Raw genomic sequence first — 11176 nt, 5'->3', positions numbered from 1 at the left:
GGCAAGGCTCACCTCTTCTGCTGCGTGCCTGACGCCCCAAAAGCCTCAGCGCGGCTTTCACATCGAGCTCCGTGCCTGCATTTGCAATTCTACGTGCACTGTTGAAACAGGATTTTACTCACTGTGAAAGGAAACGATTGAGCAAAAGACAAGCAGAAAGTCCCTTCTTGTTTTTAAGTAAACAAACAGGGAAAAAATAAACCCATCTCATGGGTAACACCACGAGTATGTTACAGCACCGCTGCTGCAGCGGCTGCCAGCCGGCAGCGGGACGCTGCGGTGCTGAGCGCCCAGAGTGAGCAGGTCCAGGCATCGCCACCCGTGGGACTCCTTTGGGGTCCCCGTCGGGCAGCACGGTGGGGTCGGCACATCTCCAGGCACCGACCTGGGGGACCCAGCCCCGGGGGACCCAGCCCCAGCCCGGGGCCTCCCCCTGCGGAGGGGGCACCAGCGACGGCCCAGCGCGGAGGCAGGGGAGCACCCATCTCCTGGCTTTGGCATAGGCGAGCAAAGCAGCTATGATTTTTCCAAATCCACTGTCTAATCCTCTCTCCAAAGCTCTTGGGGAAAAAACTCCTTCCATTCTTCTAAACAGTCAATATTTATTTCTTTGAGCAAAACACCAACCACTGCTATTTACTGTTTACAAGAAGGGAGCTTACAAGATATTCAGCCGCTGAGCAGCTTGTTTAAACCCCGGCAGTGCTCAGAAAGCAGAATGACATTTATCAGATGAGTTCAATGGCGCATGAGCAAAGCGGCGAGTATTGGCAGCCGATAGAGCGACTCCGCTGAGCACAGAAAACAAGCCCTCTGGAGTCGGCTCCAAGATATATCTGCCGATTTAATCTCTTCCACCGTTTTCCTGAGAATTTTTCGAGAAGTAGCAGGTCCTCATCCCTTGGGGGGTATCTTCAGCACCGTTTCTGGTTTGCTTCTCTTAAACTGAGCCATAGCTGGGACGTGGGGGAGCCAGTCCTCACCAGTCAGTCCCAGTCCTGCAGCCTGGTACGGCCACGCCACCCCTTCTGGCTGCTCTTCCCCACTGGCCACATCTCCCAGCTGTATTTACAAAGAGTTTCTATTTACTTCAGAACAAACTGTGTATGTGAACCGACAACATATGGGCCATCATTTGGACCTGGCACTTCTAAGCACGATTCGGGGCAGTTTGGGCAGCTCGCTCCCAAAAAGGCTCCGATGCTGCCACCAACGCGGGCAGTTCAAAGACCACACAGGACTGGGTTGAGAGGAGGCTCTGCACTGCTTTAGTTTAAAATCACTATATCCTCCTTTCTTTTTTTTTTTTCCCTTGCTCTTCTGATTCACTCCGGATCAACAAGTTTGCTGTCTGTGCAGGCTTATTTCATCAGCTAAAAGATGCTGCAGCCCCTGGTTTCCTCATTTCCCTGAATAACGAGGGCCAGCGGTGGTGAACGATCGTCGTCTCCCCCCCAGGCTGCCACCCCGAAGCCACGCAGCTCCACAGCCCTGAGTCACGGCCCTCAGAAGGTGCACTTCACTCCCATTACCAGCAAGCTGAATTAACTCATTTTAAATCTCACATACTGACATACAAATGATTTCCAGATCTCAGAGAAATTCAGTATTTTGTAATCTCTACAAATGCTCCTATGGGAAATTAATCCCTGTAGGACGGTTTGGGCTGTCTGACTTCTCCATCAACCCTGCTACTTTACAAAGATTTGATTTTTTTAATTTCTTTTTTAATAGACACCGGTGTGGTTTCACTGTACGAGTCACACGTGGTGCACGGTTGTGCTTAGGGATGAGCGCAGCCCGGAACGAGGCTTCTTATGCGCCTCATTTTGTCTTGAGTCAGCAGTTTCAGGTCATACATTTGACCAAAGCCAAAACAATCAGAAGTTTTAATCGTTCAGCGTTATTACTGCCTTGATTATAACGTCTCCATTTCATGTGTGGTAAAAGCCACATAAAGCAGGCTGCATATATAAGTATATATTAGGAGAGAAGGCTTTTAATGTAATAGCCAATGAATAGGAAGAAACACAGATTTCACTATGCCCTCCTAATTGAACATGCAGACAGCATGTCTTGATTTTCAGCTTCAACTAAATTCCCCTTTATTTCCTATTCAAACAGTAATAACAGCACTGAACACGAGCAGGGGCAGAGCGAAGAACGGGGCGAGAGGCTCAAAGCCGTAGTGCCAACGCCTGTTACTGTCTGGTTTTGGCTCCTGCTCCAGAACAGAGGGAGTCCAAGGGGAAGAACGGGGATGAGGCAAACCTGGTGGCAATAGGAAACGTGCAGAAACTCAGCGGTAATCACGTACGAGAGCGTAATGGAGACCAGCAGCCCGTGAGCTACTCGTGCGGGCAGCGGCACAGCCACGCAGGTCTCTGGGGGAGCCACGTCCTCGCCTTGGCTCTCTGCTTACGTGTCCCCTCCTGCCCAGGCTCTGTCTGCCCTGGAGGATGCTGCAGCGGGGTAGAGGTGGCCGAGAAGCCCCTGCTGCGTCCGTCCTGCCCTCCTCCAGGGGCGGGATGAGGATGCCCCAAGTCTCTTGACCGTACGGCACGATGCTGCCTTGGCATTATACGGAGGCTGCTCCAGCGGATGAATTAACAGCGGGGGGATCCTAGCTCACTGGAGCAAAAGCCAGGCATTTATAGATTTACTCCCAAACACAGCTAATATTTGGCATTGTGAACCCTGATTTATTCTCTCTTGCTGCTGTCCTGTTTCGGGGCAGCCTGGACTGCGACCCCCCGGGCTCACCTGCGGCTTCTTTTCCTCCTTTTCATAATAAAGAACATTTCCCCAGATGTTCAATCTGCTGATGATGTGCACGAAAAAACCTCCCCACAAAACTTCCCAACGCCTCTGCTGCTTTGTCAGTGCCCAGGTAAAAAGTTAGGCGAGTAAGACAAGGAAATAAGCACAGGAGCAGCAATTTCAGAAATGAATTGCTGGATTTTAGGGGCACTGCTGACCGCTCTAAGCACAAGGGAAACATGAACTAAAAACTGCAAACCCCCTCACCTTGACATTGCAGCTCACCACATCTCCCGGCTACAGCTGCAGCGAGAGGTGTCGAAACACGCTTTTTTAATAATAAGGTAACCAGTACAGATCTGCAGACTGAAACAGTTCAGAAATATTAACGCAACACTCATTTTTGGAGATTTCACCCCAAAGGGAGAAGGTGAATTGCAATCACAAGCACTGCAGCCGTTACGTCTGGTTATTTGCTAATACAAATTCTTTCCAAAATCCTTTGGCTCATTAGAAATAGCCCAGATTAAACCCCGCAGTTGCATGAATCCCCGAACATCTTGGGAACATCCACTGCCTGTCGTACTCTTCATTCCTCCCCCAAACAAGAAGATTTATAGGACATTTAGGAAGATAACCCCCTCGCCGACAGCCCGGGAGCTCCCCAAAGCCCGGGCAGCAGCTTCAGAGCTGCAAGACCACAAAACTCGCGTGCCACCACTGCCCTCTGCCGCAGCGCGTCCCGGTCCCGTCCGCCTCGGCAGCGGCATCGTCTCGGGGGGATACTGCAGAAAACAGGACAGTTTCTTAATTAAAACCCGCACGAGCTTCCCCCCACCCCCAAATACCTTGTGCTTTTGGTAATCTTTCTCCCCCACCCCGTCCAATCATCCCCCCCGCAGACCCGCCTTACGGCGTGAGGTTTTTCTAACAGCCTTTTGGACTCACACACCCAAAGCTTCTGGTTTTGAAAACTTCAGGTCTTCATGTGCGTTTTTTAAAAACCATTTCTTAAAACCTGGTTTAAACATCAGTAAACAACCACCAGATTTATGGTGAATTGGGGGGGTGTCTTGGGTGTCGGTTTCTTTTCTTTTACCTAATCGCTCACAGACAAAGCAAATAATCAAAAGGCTACAAAATCCTTCTTTTGCAATAACGGGAGGAGTGTAATACAGAAAATAAAAATTGTGGTTATGTGTTCACATCGGGCTGTTGCCACATACTTTTTACTTTTTTTTTCCTTTGAGTAATACACTGCAAAACACAGATTTTACCAACAAGTGCATTTGTAATATCCTTAGTGAAAAAAAGCAAGAAATTAATACCATCTGAACAACTTCCATTTCATACTAAGAGGGGATTTCAACACTTGCTTTTTAAACCGGCAATTACTCATTGCCCTTCCTTTAAAATAATTAATAACACTTGTAACCTGCTCACGTCAAGTAAAACGTAGAACTGAGCATACGGACTCGGGGTGAATTGTGCTGTTGCAGCAGGAGCTCCTCTTACCATCTTTTCCAGTCCTGACAATTTTTGTTATGAGATGCCTGTACAGGTCTTTCACGAACAGGAAAGGGCTAGGTTGTACACCAGAACTTGAGTTCTGCTATAAATTCATTTTCTATTCTTTTACCCCAGGGGATAACGCGCAGGACATAGGAAAAGCCCCCGGCGCTTCCACAGCTGCAAAGGCACGCAGAACCGTATGTCTCAACACCAGAAACCTCCCGATAGCAAAAAATATCAAATAGGGTGGACCAAGCCCGTATTAGGTAAAACTATATTAGGTGATTAAACCGTGATTTAAATACCGTAATATTAATCCATCACATATGCAGCAACTCTAAGCGAACCTCAGCAGAAGCGCAGGCACAGCTAAATGAAATAATACTGAAGTCTCATTAATTGTGCACCAATTCTTTCCTTCTCATCCTGCTCTTCGTTTCTTCCTCTCTTCTCCACTTGCCCCTTTTGAAGCTATTTCTGCTGTGCTGGGCTCCCTCGGGACTGCTCACCACAGAGAGGGGCCCGCTCCAGGCTGAACGCCGTCGTTGCTGAAGCTGATGAGTCCCCTACAGCCAGGGAGACTCGTTTCGTTATTCCCGGGAAGACGGAGACCAATACAGCGTTTCCTTGCCAAAAGGTAACAAAATGCAAGACTTCAGAGAGCAAAAAGCTGAACTTCATTTCAACGCACGTTCCCGAGTCCTGGGAAAGCCTTGCAGGGGCTGCTAGCAAACAGCAACCATCCCCCAAAATAAAAAATGAAATGATTTTATTATACCTGCATGTTTAATACACCTGTATTACAAACCCACCCACAACTGGTTAAGGCATCTAAAAACAGGGAAAGCCTTTTGCTCGGAAATCCCTCGCCATTAAGAGAGTCCTGTTAGTGCAAGAGCAGACCAACAACATGGGGTCCAGTTTGTTTCTACTAAACGTGCCTGACATCCCACCCACAGACCCGAATCCATAATTTTGGAGCAACATGGGTCAAAACTCAAGAGCCGACCATCTTGGCCAGTCAAAACCAAAGTTAATTGCAAGGAACCTGATATCAAGTAATATATTAGTCACTCATCGCCTGCAATTTTATCTGGAATATTCCAGTAAGCCACACTATCAGAAGTGCACCTTTTCACAGTCCACTGGAGACACGGGCTAATACTCAACACAGCCTCAAGGAAGGGAAAGGAAAAAAAAAAAAAAAAAAAAAAAAGATTTCTGCAGTACAGAAAATTACTTCAAGCCTTCAAGCAGGGTGCAGAAACAGGACGTGAATAATAAGCAGCACAGAACAGTAAGGTCAAAACTTGGTTTTTCTATTTGGAACACCCCCACCCCCCCAGATTTCAAATGCAAAGCAGAACCAGGGCCTCACCCGGTCTGGCACTGGGGTAATTCCCATCACGGGTGGCCGTGCATTGGGAAACCCTGGAAGCACCCGTCGGCAGCCCCCTGGCACGCTGCCTCAGTAGCCCAAGCTTTGGGGCACCGTGCCCGGTGAGCAGCCAGGAGCTGAGGTTTTCCCTGCCACTGGCCAAAATCAAAACAAGCTTTGGACAGAGTATTGTTTCAGAGTTGATGGAATGTCACCAAAATCAAGAACAGTGTCTCAGTCACAATTTTCAGATCAGAAAATACTAATAAAATTTGCTGATCGGCAAAAAAATGATGATACCTTTAGATGTCCAAAACGACTGACAAAATGCCATAAAATTTTCTCAGCATCAGGATTGCGGTAGCGATATAAAATTAGCGCTAATAACTCAAGAAAGGAACTGAAGATCATCCACCTGAGGATCACTCAACTTTGAGGAGAGGCCAGGAGCACCCCAACCAGCCGCGCCCCAGCCACGGGGCCGACGCTCCCGCTTCCCGCCGGAGCCCCGGGCAGCACGCTCATTCCTGACCTGCGGCAGCGATTCAGAGGCAGGGAAGTCCCACTTTCTCCACCGTCCGACGCGAGGGTAGGAAAGTCAGGTCAGCAGGGCTTTCTTCAGCAGGTCTTGCTGCTCGTCCAACGCCCAGGTCTGTCACAAGAGTTTTGCTTCCGCAAATCCACCACGACTGCCCTACGCAATGGAACTGTGCGAACTGCAGCCGTGATTTAACATCTCCGCCTCTGACTCCCTCCAGAAAGCAGCAGAACGACCTTCCCCTCCTCCGTAATGGTGTGTGACTTGGGCAGAAAAGACAAGAGGGACGCCCGCGGCGAGGGGTAGGCGCTGAAACCCAAGGCGTTTGCGCGGCCGCTCCCTTCGCTGGAAACAGCGGCTTTTCACCGAAGACCTGTGCCTGTCTCCTGGACGGACTGGCCGTTCAAAGCAAAATGAAATCAGCAGTTTAAAGAAATGCTAAAGGAATTTATTGGAACACAGTGCCTGTAAGATTAATGCAGCTATTTTTATTTCCCCAGCTTTGTGGAAAATAACTTTCTTTTTCCCTAAATGTCACCTTAAAAGGTGAACAGTATTTGGTCAGAGTATACGCAGTTTAAACCTTTTATTGACAATCCGTGCTAAAATTAGCCCCGTTTCACTGGCAACAATTGTAACACTTCTCCAATGATGCAATAAGCACATAACACCACTATCATCAAATTAAGGATTAAATAATATATAGATTTTTTTTTTTAATCATCCTCAGCAGCAGGGAAGGCAGCAGGAAGCTGATCAAGGAAACATTTTTACCAAAGTTTTCAATGGAAACGCCAGCTGGCTAAGGAAGGGAGTATTTTAGTCAAAGGCAAACAAAACATCTACCTCAAACCCAGCCGTGCAGGGTGTTCACGGAGGGTGCAGAAGGGATTCGGTTCCCCTTTCTGGCTGACGGGTGTTCAGCCCTGCGACTGCCGCGTCCCGGGCGCGGGCCCTGCGTTAGGCTGGAGCTGTTCTGGGCTGACCGATCTCTCCTTGTCCCTCTCCCCTCAAAGCTCACTTCCATCTCAATGCCGGATGGGAACCTTTCTGAAGTTTCAAGAAGTTGTAAAAGAAAAAAAAAAAAAATCTACGTTTCATTTGGGGAATGCGATCTACACCTTGTAAAAGTGCTACGCAGCAATTTTTCGAGTTTCCAAGGGTAGAACTGACACTTGAGGAAAAACAAAACCCACACACACACCTTAAACCAACTTTGTGACTTTTATTGATGGGCGACAACTTTATACTTCTAGATATCACTAAACTGTGTACAATTAGGAACTCAACATTATAGGAGAGCAGACAGCAAAATTAAACAAAGCAGACTTAAAGAAATATCAATCTTAATTATTTTGCCCATTTTTTTAATTTCATGTACACAGAAGCATAAATGCAGTTTGAAATTTCTTAATAGCAATAAAGTTACAATCACCCATCTATATAGACTAACATCTTAACTCCAAATATTTGATCTGCAATGTGTACTTAAGCAGTTTCTCATCGCACAATTATTAAAATGTGTCCTCCTATTAGGAACCAGCAACTCTGCGTTTTGTACGTTTGTACATTTTTTGAAGCACATAGGACCATTTCCATCTCATACACATCGGCTCATATTTTACCACTTATCAAAAACTATTGGGGAAGCAGAGAGCGCTTTTTATTTTTTTTATTTTTTTTTATTTTTTTTACTTAAGTAAAGATAAAACATTTTCACAGAAATCTACAAGTTCTGTTGCTGGTGCAGGGCTTTCTTCTACTACGCAATTAGAAAGTGGGAATCAAATGCAAATCCCCTTTTATCATCTTAGGATTCAGCATTAACTCAGACTAATTTTTTTTTTATTTTTTTTTTTTTTGTGATTCGTGAGACTGAGTCTTTCAACCAAGTGACTTCATTCTGCAAAGTCAAAAGCCAACACAAACTATGTTGTGCACAAACCCAAGGTAGTTTCCTTTATCACTCTATCCCATAGTTGCAAGGGAAAAAAAAAAGAAAAAAAGAAAAAAAAAGAAAAAAGATTCACTCAAAAGAGCATTTACAGAAGAAAAAAAAGTTAGTGATAGTTGGCGTTCTACAAAGCAGGTATCTTGCACACACAGCGTAAAAGGGGAAAGTTTCACAGCAGGTCAACTCGGCGGTAGTACAGGAGGTAGGCTGTGCGTTCTGCAGACGGCTTCACCACCTGGTACTGGTTGATCACTTTGACTGCCTGGTCATCGATGCGTAACCAGCCATTTAGACCAATTTGGAAGACGTCCGTAGTGTAATGGCCACCAGTTGCGCTGTTTCCATGATGATAGACAACTGCAAAGAGAAATTCATGATGCACATATACGCTATACATAGATAAATAGCCGCTGAAAAGTAAATCAAGAAAAAAAAATGTCACGTATTGCTTTCTTCATAGCATACTCATGGTTTTGCAGATGGTACGACCTGGCTCAAGCAAGAATCTTTTACATTCGATGCTATGGAATATTAGTAATGTTTCTCCAGCATACCAAATCTCATGATTCTAAAAGGAGGTTTAAGTAAATTAAGAATCCAAAAGCATCAAATAGCTTTTTATAACTTCCTAGAGGATCTTCTGGGAAGGATTTGCCTCACAAAGGCCATCTGCAACAGTGCAGCACACGCTTCAGAGCTGCCAACAGGTACTGCCGCGCTCAGCGAGATACTCTAAGCTACACATTCGCTGTGTCTGCTGATGAGAACGGTATTTTATTGAAACTACTGGGGGAAAAAAATCAGGTAAAACTATGTAGTAGTCTATTAAAAAAAAAAATCAAGCAAGACTTTTCAAACAATGTTGATTACAAATGTAAGCCAGTTATTCCCCCTCTAACCATTTTTTTCATTTTGTCTTAACTATGATTTTATTCTGAAAACAGGTTCTTTGAAGCACCAATCTACAAGTTCCACATTTATTAGTTCTCGGTAACCTCCTTAACAAAACTGTGAACTGAACACCTTTGATTAACTGCCAATATTGCTCCTTCCAAGAGAGACTCAAAGCAGCCCCCTTCCTCAATCCCTCTGTTGTCAGAAGTGCTCTGCAGGGGAGACGTCTCAGCTCTCCTTGCAGAAACCAAACCCAGAGCTTAATGCTGAGCTCTCGGCGCTAGGTGCGGCAGCTGCCTCCGAACGGAAGGCATCTTTTATGTCTGTAATTCTAAGTATGCATATAAGAAATTGCATTTAACTCCTTCTAGGAACATGTGAGCCCTAACCATATATTTAGCAAGAACAAATAAAAAGCTGAAAGAATTGCCATAACTGACACAAAAGAATAAGTATATAATTATGAAATTGTTTACACTCTTCTAGACTAGAGTCACACTTCAAGCTTCAGATTTCTTCACACTTCTGTGAAAATAAACATTTTAGAATGACTTAAGCAAAGCAAAAAGGCAAAATATACTACATCTATATATTCTGGTGAATTTAGGAAATAACTTTTTTACAGTAGCTTAAACTTGAATTATTGATGTTCTAAAATATATTGTTAGATAATTAGGCATATCCTAGATGATATCTGAAACTTCATTCTTCAAAAGCTTATTTTAGTAATTTAAAATTCATCTAACAAGCTCGGTTTCTGTGGATGAGAAGTCCTAGACTGACAGAAGACTGAAGTATTGTAGTTTTCCATAGAAGGAGTAAGCAAAATATTTCAGCAGTAACACATTTTCTTCAAGCCACCTTAAATACGCTGTCTAAACTTGTCCCATGAAAACCACTATCAATAAAAAAAAAAAAAAAATTACACTGCCAGAAACAGTCCTGAATTTCCACAAGAGACAGGTATGTTATTTCTTTCCGTAACCTCAGCGGTCACCAAACTGGATCCAAACCACCAAGTCACATAAGGCCACCAGCACTGGCCCAGATTTGGTGACGTGGAAGTTAAGACCTCCGGTTCTCCAGTTTATTATGTTCTCCTGACGCCAACACAAATAAGCAGGTGCAAATCGTAAACCGTGTAGGAGTGTTAAACTTCAGGAAATTCATTACTGCCCAGAGACTGTTTTGTTCAATATTAAAATGCTGCTTCCGAATTCTTACATGAGCGTCCAATCTTAACTACCAATTTAGATATTTCGTATACATCGCAGACACTCTGAAAAACATCGTTTCCTCACACAAAAATCATCATCTCCTCCAAGTTAAACTTTTCCACCTACAATATGCTATTCATACCCTGCCAGCAATACTCATCCTGAGGGTTCAGAGAGATGCAAAGTCACCATTCAAACAGTCACTTCTAAAGACATTTGAAACATTATTCTGAGAATATATGGTGTATTTTAGGCACAGTTATATTACAGCTGTATTTCAAGGTGGATCTGTTACAGAGTTCTGTTTTTGCACAAAGCTGGATCAGTGAGATATATAAATCCAGATATAACAATCCATGTGTATATGCATATATGCAAAAAACCCACTAAATACAAGAATTGGACACCCACACGCTACTTCAGTGTAATTTAAAAGAAAATATTTTATATAATCCAGGAAACTGCAGTGTTTCTAGAATTCTATATGCAGAATTTGTATTTGCAATACAGGGACTAGAGGCATATAGATAAAATACCTGCAAAGAGCCGGTAGGTTCTTTGGCCTTTAAAAATTTTACTTTTCACACCAGGAGATAGTAGCTCTGGAGGAGGAAAAAAGTCACAAAGGCAATAGTTAGCAAGGTTAGAAATTCAAATTTTAAAGGGATCAATTATTTCTAAGAGAAACCAACACTAGCATAAAGGAGAAAAAGTATAATTAAAACGTCTTCTGAAGCCTTTACAGAATGGTCATGGCTCTGACACCTGGTAATCAAGGGAATGAATTTTGAGGTTTGCTGAACACTAACATTTATGGAAGGTTTAAAAATACCACAAAAGACACTGAAAAATCGGGGGGGGGGGGGGGGAGGCGGGGGGCAAAAAAATCAGACTATTCATTTTTTTTCCTTTCATTCCTGCTG

The 11176-nt window shown here is 44.4% G+C and overlaps 1 protein-coding gene across 4 annotated transcripts in view; it reads right to left on the bottom strand.

Annotated features, from left to right (window-relative positions):
- Positions 1–3674: 3674 nt before the first annotated feature.
- The window catches only part of USP10 (ubiquitin specific peptidase 10), a 61789-nt gene continuing 54287 nt past the window's right edge, over positions 3675–11176 (bottom strand). For 3 of the 4 annotated variants that reach the window (XM_087738504.1, XM_087738505.1, XM_087738506.1), the window contains 2 exons: positions 10790–10855; positions 7394–8499 (listed from right to left, as the gene is read on the bottom strand). In XM_087738504.1, the coding sequence (XP_087594630.1) occupies positions 8312–8499; positions 10790–10855 (254 nt within the window). In that variant the 3' untranslated portion in view covers positions 7394–8311. Of the gene's footprint in view, positions 6584–7034; positions 7239–7393; positions 8500–10789; positions 10856–11176 lie in introns of those variants that run through there. The other variant, XR_015700284.1, reaches the window with a different exon arrangement.

The sequence above is a fragment of the Nipponia nippon genome, unplaced genomic scaffold (genome assembly GCF_047370975.1).
Source record: "Nipponia nippon isolate SJK-2023a ecotype South Korea unplaced genomic scaffold, ASM4737097v1 scaffold_7, whole genome shotgun sequence".
Lineage (NCBI taxonomy): Eukaryota > Metazoa > Chordata > Aves > Pelecaniformes > Threskiornithidae > Nipponia > Nipponia nippon.
The sequence above is the reverse complement of the archived record's forward strand: the minus strand, read 5'-3'. Positions and strand labels throughout refer to the sequence as shown.